At 35.5% G+C, this 13,196-nt stretch overlaps 1 protein-coding gene across 4 annotated transcripts in view; it reads right to left on the reverse strand.

The window, feature by feature from the left end:
• LOC115437987 (protein diaphanous homolog 3-like) overlaps positions 1–8,854 on the reverse strand; it is a 184,722-nt gene extending 175,868 nt beyond the window's left edge. For 2 of the 4 annotated variants that reach the window (XM_030161439.1, XM_030161418.1), the window contains exon 1: positions 8,310–8,853. In XM_030161439.1, the coding sequence (XP_030017299.1) occupies positions 8,310–8,420 (111 nt within the window). In that variant the 5' untranslated portion in view covers positions 8,421–8,853. Of the gene's footprint in view, positions 1–8,309 lie in introns of all 4 variants that reach the window. The other 2 variants (XM_030161430.1, XM_030161424.1) reach the window with 1 other exon arrangement.
• Between the last annotated feature and the right edge of the window lie 4,342 nt (positions 8,855–13,196).

Here is a 13,196-nt window from a genome sequence, read left to right on the forward strand (position 1 = left end):
CTGTTATTTGAACTACTTGTAACACAAGTGAAAGTGGCTGCTGTGCACGACATAAGGGTCCGATCAAGCGGTAACACGTGGACACATTTCGTGTTCAACAGTCTCTGTCATGTAAACAGAGTAACTTATATGTATGTATTATGCATATTTGAGTAGGTATTTATAAGCACTTTAACATTATGTATGACAAAATTTGGGCAGATAAAATTTTTAGGTGAAAAATGTCAAATTACTGGTCTGTAACATATGGACTTGAAACAGACATTAATTTTTTAAGCTTTACGCAAACATTCAAAACATGCCGTTCTCGACAGAAACTGATATCAAGTAGGACAAAACCTTTTAGATATTATGTTCAACTATGCTGAAAATAAATTTTGGAGTAAAATATTGAAAAGTCTCTGTTTAATTGACATGAGAATGTGGTAACACGTGGACAGGTTGCCATAGTAACACATGGACGACTCTTTACCATTGTATGAATCACCCAAAATGTTGACCTATTGTTTAAAACAACAAGCCAGATATAATCACAATGCTTTATTGAATGTATTTAATACGAACACAGTGTTATTTACAACTTGAGGTGGTCCATACTGATATCAGTAAATTACAAATAATGAGTAATTTCTCTGTAACAGTTCACTGATAGTCTTTTTAAATGTGACCAGTGTATGAATTCACAAACTTCATCATTCAGAATTTAAATTTCTCAGTAACAGACAGTCTTTTCATGTCTTTTTGTTAATTTAATGCAGCCTAGCAAAAGGTTCAGAACTTCTCCTACATTGTGTAAGTGGTATTTTAAAAAGGATAACAGTTCCATAAAATAGAGATCTTTACCTAAAAAATGAGCCCACTTGATAAATGATGTGTGCAACTTTACTTTTTCATGTTGATATTCACTTTCACTTGATCGGACCCATAAGCATCACTGAGGAGATACTAAATGACTTCTCCAGTCTTTAATCCTTCTAGCTGAAGTCTACAATGTATAGTACAGTTGAACTGAAATTAAAAACGGTATGGAATTCATTTCAGTTACCAAGGAACTTTGTGGAGCATACATTTTCACCAGTTTCTGATGTGAATGTCAACTCTCTCAAAATAATGCTACCAATAAACAGTTTATCCGAACAGCAATCCGAGAGAGGAAAACCAAAACAACAATGTAAAATGAACCATCTGTCACTGTACTCATACCGCATTACCAATTTTGTTTTGCTATTTATTTAATTATTTAGTGTTTAACTTTTTAGTAACAGGCTCAACAAACAGTAGAGAAGCAAAAATGACCCAAAAAAAAGGAAAGAGCTTGGATCAGATTCACCTACACTGTCATCATTGATACAGGTATATCCACCTTTAGCCTGTATAATAAAACAGACATTATTGCTTACAGTTTTTCATAAATGTTTGCAAAATGTAGAAAAGTAGGATTTTTTTTTTTTTTAGAACACCTCATATCACGAGATTGTGATCCATTACTAGATAAAAGGCATTTTCCATGTCATAACAAAATGAACATGCATGAAAAACAAACCATAAAAGAGGAATGAAAAGCAATAAATAACCAGTTTAATGACACGTGCCATGCATTGACCCTCAGCGTGTGAACATTTAACCAATCAACTGAACCCATAGTACTAATCAACCAGACAACACCAGATCACATTAAATGCTGTCAATTTGACAGTAATTAGAAATCTAGTTTATTTATCGCGATGTCATATCATCACCGCAGCACCGAGCAATGTTATCACACTTTACAGATTCCCCTCATATCATGCAGTCCTACTACCTTAATTATTGCTTGTGCATCATTTTGTCCTCTTAATAAGGATGCGAAAAGTAACTGATTAGTCAATTAGTCAAATAAGTAGCATGACTGAAAACTTTTTTTAAAGAGTTGACTAATTCTCATGTAGGGTGGGGGTAGGAGTGAGAATCGGAACTCATTTTTATGACAATGAATTTCATTATTATTATTTTGGCTTGGTTGGAGGGCACATGACTAATCAAGTTAATAACTTAGGTTGATTATTTATCTTGAAAAGGTACTTTGAAAATGCCCATCCCTTCCCCTTAAGATGGCCAGTGTCCTGTTATTACCCCGTCCCCCGAAGGGGAGGCAAGGGGTATTGTTTTTGGTTCGGTTTGTTTCTTTGTTTAACACTCTAGCAGCAAAACTATTGGTTGAATTCATACCAAATTTGGTTTATAGATTGTCAGTGACCAAGAATAGATTTTATTATATTTTGGGAACAATAGGTCAAAGTTCAAATTTTTTATGAATTTTTCAAATCTTTTTTTTTTCTCATTTATTTATGAGTGGAATTTCAAATGTCTGTAGCAGCAAAACTGTTCCTCGAATTCATACCAAATTGGGTTTATAGATTGCCAATGACCCAGAATAAATGTTATTACATTTTGGGAAAAATAGGTCAAAGTTTACATTTTTTAGGAATTTTTAAAATCTTCTCATTTACTTATAATGGGTGAAATATGTGCTAGGGGCACGGTTTGTAGTGCCTGGCTCCACTTGTTATATCAAGGTTTTACTTGACAGATGAATCCAAGTGTATGCTGCCTGAACAATGCCCAAAGCACTGCTACTTCCCAATAAGAATGTAGAGTTGTGACCACACACAATGGGTGAGCACAGACATTTTAGTACAAATGGAAAATTCCTTTGGGGAAACCAGAAGGACAATTTGGCACATTACAAAACCAAAACTTTTAAACTGAGTGTCATGTTCATAAACAATATTACAGCCGACACTAGTCATTTAAGGAACCATTTCTGCCTACAAAGTGATTCTACGCCTTGCGTGCAAATTACGAAGGATCCTCTATTGCTGTGAAAGAAGTGATTGGCATTTAGCCTGCTGTTATCTACGCATACCAGCTAACTCATCATCTGCCAAGCAAGTTTTGTCTGCTGCTTTCTCTGCTCCAGCACATTTTTTGTTTGTTTGCATTTTCTGTAGACTTCTTGGGAAGTTGCCATCTGTACTGAACAGGTGTAACAGAGTCAAAAACGGCAAAGGATTATTTCTAATGGAAAAAAGAGACTCAGTGAGTGGACAGAAAATATTTGAAAATGTTGTTATATTAAAATGTTGAATAAAGACTGACATAGAAAGGTCAATTCCCACATTAACATAACAGGTTGTATCAGAACCTAAAATAAGACAATATCCGCAGCTGTTAAATTGATATAATATTTGCCTGGCTATGTCACAGTGGTAATATACATTTTTGTTGTACAGTGCACCAGCAAATAAGTAGACTGAAAGTTAACCTGAGGCAGACATAATAAATTGACCCTTTACTTCCCTATTATAGGATTCATTTTTTATCTCTAGCCATCATTCATAGCATTGAATACTAAAATGACATTTAAAAGGATCAGTAAAGCCCTGGTGGCTTATGATTATGTTGACCATTAACATCCTCAAAACTCTGGCATCTGCTCATCATTATCCAACTGTCTCCATTCATTCCCTCTCATCTCACAGTAAATATGATCATAAAGGCATAAATCTTACCAAAGACACATAATTAAAAGGATATTACGCCATTTCCTTTAAGGGAAATTGAGCATGCTTAGTCTCTGTTCCTTAGTGTTAGATTTCCAGACAAACTTCTCACTTCAGTCTCATCTCTGAAGGGGTAAACAACTGCATCATTGCAGACTCGAGGTAAATGGAGGGTGGACTTCTAAAGGTCGATAAAATAGCAATGGTCTTGATCATGAAAATGCTGACAGTTGATTAATCGGCCAATATCCTCCCCCTCTGACCCCCAAAGATGATGACATTGAAAATGCATTACACATGTCTGAAACTGAACTGCACTTTATTATAAAATTGATATCTGTTGATCTGAACATGCAAGTTAAAGTAATAAATACCTACATGGATCTGAATCTGTCAGCATCCGATGTAAAGTGATTATTCAGTACATGGGGAAATGAATAAAAATCTAAACATTTAAAATCTAGGAGGGAGCAACCTTTTTCAGATTTTGAGTAGGGCTGGGCGATAAAACGATAACAATATATATCGCAAAATAACTTCTCCTCGATAGAAATATGGGACATGCTCGATACAATTTCAACAGAATTCATTCGTCCATGTTTTGACAGACATAAGAACAGCCAATCATAATTAAGTAGCGCCGCACCGAACCAATCATGTTAGAGCCACATCAAGTTAGGCTGACGCACACAACACAGGCATAAGAGCAGCCGCAGCACACGCGCTAATGTTTAGGCTGCACCGGGAGGTAATGTGTGTTTCCTTGGGAGAAAATGTGACGAAGAATTTGGGCGACTGGGTTACTGAAAAGTAGGGTGTGGCATAGAAGCCGGGAGTCGGACATTCAAAGTGTGTTAAGTTTCATATTCGGTTTACGCCAATTACGGCAGTTAGCCTACAGATCACACCCCCACGTATATACCCCCGGCAATGTTTGGTGAAGATGGTCTGTTTTGTTTGTGTTCTCTTTTAAAACTTGAAAGCTTTTGCCTGCTGGTCAGACTTTAAGTTGAGTTTTAAATATACGGACCTGTTTTATTTATCTGGAATGGTTGTATAATGTTCTTCAGCACATCTGTCATGTTCAACCTCTGACAGAAAATAAATTATATTTAAATCCAAAATAACCTTCTGATGTCCTCACAACTAACTTACGAGTAAAGGAAAATTTAAGTTTGACAAAAATAGAGATTTGATTTATATCGTGATACATATCGATATCGTATGATATGAAAAAAATTAACGTGAAGTGATTTTTTTTCCATATTGCCCAGCTCTACTTTTGAGCGACATTTACCTCAAAGGATCATTTTTGTTATATGCCACTATTAGCACCAAAATTTGCAGGTATTAAAATGACCTACATCTACTGCAGAACAAATAATTGTCTTAAATATAATATAGTATTAAGGTGACTTGAATTCATCTTAACAGCACCAACATAGGCTGCACAATGAAATCTGCAGGTGGCTCCACCACTGCTGATGTGCGCTAAGGCTAATGCATGATGGTTATGTTACACAATCGGTCTGAAGGCTTCAAGAAATATGCCGCACGGCAGTATGTCCGTGGCTATTGTTTACAGAGTGGACAAGCACAGCATGTTTAACTTGGAATATAATAGACAGAATGACTAACTCATCAGTTATTTGAAACTTATTCATCTGTCAGCTGCTTGGTAGATGTTTTGTCCTGCAAAGTGGTGTAAGGCACCTCAACTTTAAAACTAGGAAACTACCCATAATGAGCAAAACCATAGTGATTACAAGGTTTTTCGAGATCCAGCCATTTAAAATCTTTTGTTTTAATGGACAAAATAGCATGCCTAACAACAGCAATTTGTAAATGTCATAGAATTAATTTTACCTTCCATTATCACCCTGTTCATTTAATTAAACCTTGATAACATCTTTTTCAATTAACTGCGACAAGTTACCCAACACTCTCTGAGAACAGGTGAATTTATGAAACACTACACATCTAATCCACCACAGAAAGCAGAGAAAACACAGAGAGGAAAGGCTTGTAGAGGTCAGGTAAACGCAAATATAAAGCCTATTTACCCAAATTATAAAAACCAAGAAGCATCCATAAACAGGCTGCTGCCTTAAACACTGAGGTTTCACATCAGCTGAAAAGTGCCTGATTTGATTCAGATTTTAAACACATTTATTATTTTCTTTCCTTTTTTGTTACATCATTACAAACCAGGTAAAGCAGTATTACCATGTACTAGTCAAGCCAAACTTTAAACACTGAAGGAAATACAGAACGCTAACAGAATAGAAGGTCAGCTTGCTGGTTGTTCCGACACTCTGTGCTCTAAATAGAAGTGAAGTGGACTAAACTACTTTTGTACAGATGCTACAGTTTCCACCACTGTCATCAAATATGATTGACTCTACAGCTGGCAGTCTGTCCACCCTGAGCCACACTTCATGTATACTTCATCCACAAGTCCTCATCAACTACACTGTTATGTTGGTGGGTTGTTTTTTTTTTTTTTTGTTTTGGGTTTTTTTTTTTGGGGGGGGGGGGTTAGAACTTTGAGCAATTACACAATCAAATGTATGAAAACATAAAATAACAAGTACAATTTTAAGCTTCAGCTTTTTAAAAACAACTACAATAAATGGTCATCCAACACATCAAGCACAAAACTGGATATCCTTCCTTTTCCAGTTAAATAATCTGATTTCATATTAAATGTCTTCTCCAAACACTATGTACAATTTAATCCTTATTTTTTTGGAAGTATGCTCTTTTATTTTTTTTGTTTTAAGTAGCAGTAAAAGTTGACAGATCTACCTTGTAGGTAAATTAAGTATCTGACAAATGTTAGGTTTATTTCAAAAGAACATTATCACATTGCCTTACCATGTGTGCTGTTCTTTTTTCTACATTTATACTTCTCTCTTTGAAAAAAAAGAGTCTCTGCACAGAGAAAGAACCTTTTATGGAAAAGCTTCCCACAAACTGCAGGAAATATCACAGTATTGCACTGCCCCCTATTGAAAAGACAATTCCTTAAATACATGAGTGTTGTTCACTATGATAAATATTGACACTGCTTATTCACATTTTGTTTGACACAGAAAATCTAGAACAGAAAACTAGAACAGACTGTATCATGACTGACTCCTTCATGAATCTTTTAATGCGAATCATTCATGTTGTTGGGTTGTGCATGTCTGACAGGAGTTCATATTTTCAGAATTGAGTTCACTCCAAAAGGCAACCTGACCTTACTGTAGCATCTCTTGGGAAAAGAAAAGATTAAATAATTAAATTTTTGTTAATTCTGATGAAGAAATAATAAAATAATACACAACACAGTAAAGACAGTCCTGAATGAGCATTATTTTAAATACATTTACTTCTTTTTGGTGATAAATACTTCTATTTAAGGTCCAATTAATACACTGTACACAAACTTATAGATATATTTTTCACATTTTGTACCCACAGAATGTAGTCCTTACATCATACAACAACCACAGAACAGCTGCTATTGATATCCTATGGCCTTGATTGCTAACACAAATGGTACCTTCATCTAAGGGATTCATTTTCTAACCTTAGCCATCACCTGATAAATACCCGTTGCTAGTAGTGACTGGAGATTCATTCTTAACATTTTTTATGCATTCATTCTGAATCATTTAAGATCCTTAGTCCAGTCGGTGAGTCCCAGTCAAAACACAATCATACCATATGTTCTGTCACCATTCCAAAATGCAAACACATTACTAACAAGAGTAAAATTCACGTCTTCATATTGGCTCATGTGTGCATCTGCCAGTTAAACATTCTGACACAGATAAGTGACATTCAGTAAATCTGCACCGACTATGTAGAAGCAGACACAATAAAGCAGATTAGATCTGCACTAGCAGGATGGCTTAGCACTCATGAGCTGACCTGACTTTGCAACCCTACTTTGACCCAGCACTGACCACTTATCTTAGTGGGTAAACAGGTGGTTGTGTTAAGGATAGGAGAGATGAACCACTCTGACCACTGAGGCCATGCTGTGACAGTCAGATTTAAAATACATATAATATAGACCTTTGATGCAGATGTAGACATACCATATCTACTGAATCGTGGCATTAAGGTATCCACTTAATGTGACACTGTCATTAAGAATGACAAATACAGTTAGATATGCATTAAGCAGATGTGTCACACACACCTCCCCTGTACACAAATGGAGGTATGTGTGTATGTGCAGTGTTGGCTGCTTTCAACAAAAGGAAATTAAATGAAAATCCTCATAATGGTGATGTGTCATTCAAATAAGCAGCATCTTCCAGTGCCAATACAGTCAGCAGCCAAATGCCAGACATGGGGTTTGTTTTGTAGTAGTAGGACGCACATGGATTAGTGTTAGGGCTAAACCCTCTGCTAATTTTAAGCTTTTTATTTCCAAAGCACAAACAAGCAATCAAGGTCACCTTTCCTTAATAAAAAAAAAAATAATAACAATAATAATTGTGTTGTGCATGACCACTGTTCACTGCGTGGGATTCCGTTTGGCTATTTTCTGAAAAAGACAGACGTTTAGTTTATATGATACTATGTTAATACAAAGCTCCAACATCATTGTTGTGAGTAAAAAAAAAAAAATTACATTTGCACAGCCATTTGATCCCAGTGGGTTTGTTCCTGTGAGAATATGAGGCAGACATAAGGACAGGAGAGGAGGAAGGAAACACAGCAACTGAAAACTTAAGAAGTTATGTGAAAACAGATGACAGTACTTACAAACTTAGGCTTGCGATCTTTTTCGTCGTAGTATGAGGAAGAGCCATTCTTCTTTTGAGGTTTACCCTCTCGGCCAGTCGTGAAGTCAGACCTCTGACTGTAACTGTCCATGTTGTTAACCGAATGACTTTGGACCGGACCTGGTTGACACGTTAGCTGTCTGTACCGTAGGCAGACACGCACCAACAACGTAAAGATTATCTAGACTACAAACAGAACTGTCAGCATTTGTTACATTTAGTTTTTGGTTGTACAGCTAAGCCAAATCCACATGACACCGTCTCCTTAATGTAACGCTAAACTTCAGGAGGACTTGCTTCCCTGCGTTTAGCTAACTAGCTTCTTGCTAAACTACCTTCAGTGGTGGTTTTTACCCAGCGTTAATCCAATTTATGATCTGTCACGTAACGCTCAAGTTTCTATTGACGAACAGAAAGTATCCTAAACAACACGGTTTTCTTCAATGAAACCTTTCCACATTCGTTGTGTGGCGGTAGCGCTGTTAATTCAGGTTTTTTAGAAGTAGCGACAGTAATATCCGGATACTTTTAACGTTGCAAATAGTTTTTTGATAGACCCGCGCGACGGGGTTTGTCAGCAGCGCGTGTTCAATCCAACCAATAGTGTTCGCCGAGACACTAAATCTGGATTGTTATTGGTCCTCTCTTTTGTGTTTACAGTTGCAGAGACACTTTATTGGATGATGTAACCTGTCGATCAAGCGGTTTCATTTCTGGATGTTCATTTTGTTGTACCTGGGTCTCCCGTAGGTGCGATTGTTTCTGTAATCAGGGTGTCCTTCAGGCGGAGCTCACAGTTTACAGACATCAAGGACAAATTGTAGAAAAAGCACATTGCATTTCCAGTATTCAGAGGTACTTTTTGAGTTGCAATTCCGAAAAAGTAAAATAAAATGAATATATATTATTAGGATATTTTTAATATTATATTAATATTCATATAATAATCATTATTATTGTTGTTTTTATTATTTTTATTTTTTGTTTTTGTGATGGCAAAAGAAATAGAGGGTGCATCACATGTTTTTATTGTATTTATTGTATTGTTTTGTGAGTAAACAGATCAATTAAGTATCAAAAGACAACTGAACAGCTGTATAGTTAATAAATAATGCTGCTTGATTTTACTTATAGATTTCAAATTTGTGATATGTGGTTATATAAATTAATTTGAATGGTCTTTCCATCAAAAAAAATTATAGCTAAAAAATAGGTATAAAATAGATGTAATTAAATGATATGCTGATGTCTGGTCAGATTGTACAGGTCTGGTACAATCAACTGTGGCATAAACAAAAGCTCTAAGGTTGTGTTGCAGCATAGATAATGCTAAAATAAATGGCATACGGCATGTGTACAAATGAACACAATTCAATCTGTTGGTGGGAAATAGCCTATCATGGTCATGGTAGTATGTGTAGGCAATTACCTCTGCCAAGGAGGAAATATGCGATCACATCTGTTAGAAGGATTAGGCGATGCAAATTGATGTATCAAAGGTAAAGCATGAGGTAAAAATGCCTCCATGAAATGCTGGAGTAGATTCACCAGAAGGGAAGCTGGAATTGCTTTTCATTTTCTTTAATTTCAAAGACATCATCACTAATTTGGACATTATAATGGTAGCAGTCAGATACATTAAATAAACAGAGAATAATAAATTAACTAGTGGCACCAGCTAACACATGATTTGTAATGTGTTCAAGCTTTAATAATACAACAAGTAAAAGAATGGATGCTTTGGTGGATAACTATTAAATATTATTCAGTGTGGCAAATAGAACTTATAATTTTAATCCATTTCACACAAGTCATAATACAATTTAATTTTTTTTTTATATATATATTTCACCGCTGAGAAAAAGATAATTTTAATTTAGAAAGCAGTAACTCTACCAGCTTCATCAACATCAGTCACTTGTCAGATAAGCAAATCATATTAAGTCTATGCTTTTAAATGGCTTTGTCTGTTTTCATATCCATTTTCCCAGCTCCACAACACAGCAAATGTAATTCTTCTGCTGAAGGCTTCTTCTTTTTTTTTTTTTTTTTTTTTTTATCAGGCTGCTTTCACAAAAAAGTGCTCAACATTGTTTGTTTTCAGCATTGTTTGGCAATTTAAGTACAGGCCTAAAGCGAAAAGTCCCAACTAGCCTACCTGTCTGATGCAAACCGCAGTATGGCGATGTGATGCAACAAACATGAAACTTTTGTGAGGTACTTCATGTGCTCCAGTCAGATCTTGATTCGCTGCCGTAACACAGTTCCTCAGCATGAAGGGAGTCACATGTTTGTGGGCTTGAAACCTCTCAGCTATGAGAATAGTATATGTTTGTGTGGAATGTTGCAATTGACTACACTGTGTGCACTGAAGAATCTTAAATTATTGTTGTTTAGCAAAAGCCATCGTATTGAAGTGAGTCATGCTTCTGCTAAAAAAAAACAGAGGCCACAAAGAGTACTTACCTGAGTACATACCGGTTCCTTTTTTTCCAGACAGCTGGGAAAATGCCAACCCTTTCTAAAACCATAGCAACACAGTCCATTGTTAACTACACTGTGCAGCTTATGACATCTATTTCTTTGAAAGCATGTAGTTTTTACATCTAAAATCTAGTTTTTTAGATGAACGGCTGACACTGGTAAAAACAGTTTGTCTTAAGAAAATATTTTTTGAAAGAAAACATTTCAGATTTTCTCATTCTCTTAGTTTTTCCAGTGTGGATATTTCTGTTTTTGATGCTGTCAGTGTTAGGCAAAGATTTAGCTTTTAATTAAACACACATTTTGACTTTTCTTAAAAACTCTTGATATTCCACAGTAATAATTGTGTTTTATTCCATAATGGAAAAGTGCTTTTCATAAGTGTGAGCAGTTTATTGTATATAGTGATTAATTTCAATTAATCATGATTAAATATGATTCATTTTTAATCTATATTAAATTATTTCATTTTGCATCAGCAAATAGACTCAAGAAAGAAGGGAATATATATGCACTTAACATGTTTATTAAACACCTTCAATAGTTTCAACAAAACAACTTGAAACAACCGTTCTGTCTTGCTGGGGTTTTTTTTGTCCTCATATTTCCATCCAGAGGACCAGTGTGCTGTTTAGTGTCTTCCATCTTTATAGGTGGGTTCTGCTGTCTGTCACTACCAGATCAACTGCCCATTTGTTCATGCGTGACACTAATTCTACTTGGACAAACTGCCCCAAATGTGTTGGCAGAGACGTTCAGAGTCATTCTGCGCTGCAAATGGGTTAATTGCGTATGTTTTTTTATCAGATTAATCATGATGATCAATTAATCTGCGTTAATGCGTTAATTTTGACAGCTCTAATATGTATATATACTAGTCTACTCTCTAAAATTATTCAAATAATTGTGGATGAAAACAAAAAGTCCTGAAGACTTACAGAAAATTACATAAGTGACATTGACCTTTACTGTGTGTTCAAACCTCAGTGAGAAAAGAAAAGATCAATTAATGTACAATTACTGAGTTCTGTTTGGTTTTTTGGCATAGAAACAATGGGAACAATTTTTGACACATTCTCAAAAATAACCTAAGGGTGTATTCTCACCTACTTCATTTGGTCCATTTAAAATGGTCCAGAGTTCATTTCCCTTTTATTTAGGTGTGAATACAAACATGCAAATCGAATTGAATGAGCGGACTGAGACCACCTACAAGAGGTGGTCTCAGTCCGCTTCCAAACGGACTCTGAGACGGTTCACTTCTGGTGTGAATATAACTGGCCTCGAGCCAAAACAAACCAAGGAACCCTGTGCCTTTTTGTGCCTGACAAGCCACCATAGCCGCTGGAAGCAGCCGAGCCGTTCGGGTAGTTGGGGCTAGTAACAGCAGCCATAATAAGAGTGTTTGACAAAGAAATTAAAATATAACAACCAGCAGATGACACTACCTTTTCCTTGCAAAATGATAAACAAGTACCCCTTGCTTTGTCTAGAACAGGGGTCTCAAACTCATTTACTTTCAGGGGCCACATTCAGCCTGATTTGATCTCCAGTGGGTCGGACCAGTAAAATAATAGCATAATAATCTATAAATAATGACAACTCCAACTTTTTGTCCTCGTTTTAGTGCAAAGAAAACCCTATTAAATTATGAAAATACTTTTATAAACTATCCAAACAGAAAAAATATGAATAACCTGAAAACAAATGAAATTTCTTAAGAAACATAAGTGCAATTTTAACAATATTATGCCTCCACTTGTCATTTCTACATGTGTATTATGGATCAAATGTACAAAGACACTAAACACTTAGTAATAGGCAGAAAATTGTTACAATTGTGCTTAATTTTCTTTCAGAAATTAAGTTATTCACATTTTATTGTTAAAGGATAGTTTGCAAATGTAAATATTTTCATAATTTAATGGGTTTTTTTGCACTATAACAAAGACAAAAATTTGAAGTTGTCATTATTTATAGGCATAATGTTTTGTTTTGTTTTGTTTTCACATCAAACTGAGAAGTAAATATGTTGTCATTTTTTTGTAGGTTATTATATTATTATTTTACTGGGGATCATATTGATCTGTGTGTGGAACCTGAACTAAAATGAGTTCAACATCCTTGACTGTGGAATTTTTACACTTTGCAAATTCATCCCAGGGGCCGGATTGGAACCTTTGGTGGGCCACATTTGGCCCCTGGGCCGCATGTTTGAGACCCCTGGTCTAGAATATCAAAGTTCTCAAAAGTATCAAGATTGAAACAATATAAAAAAAAAGAGAGAAATTCTACCTTTAAAAGACAACAGTCAATCTGAAATATGTACAAACCTGGTCAAATATATTGTAACCTATCTTGGTATAAAAATATCCAAAAATGT

Source organism: Sphaeramia orbicularis, chromosome 3, assembly GCF_902148855.1.
Source record: "Sphaeramia orbicularis chromosome 3, fSphaOr1.1, whole genome shotgun sequence".
Taxonomy (NCBI): Eukaryota; Metazoa; Chordata; class Actinopteri; order Kurtiformes; family Apogonidae; genus Sphaeramia; species Sphaeramia orbicularis.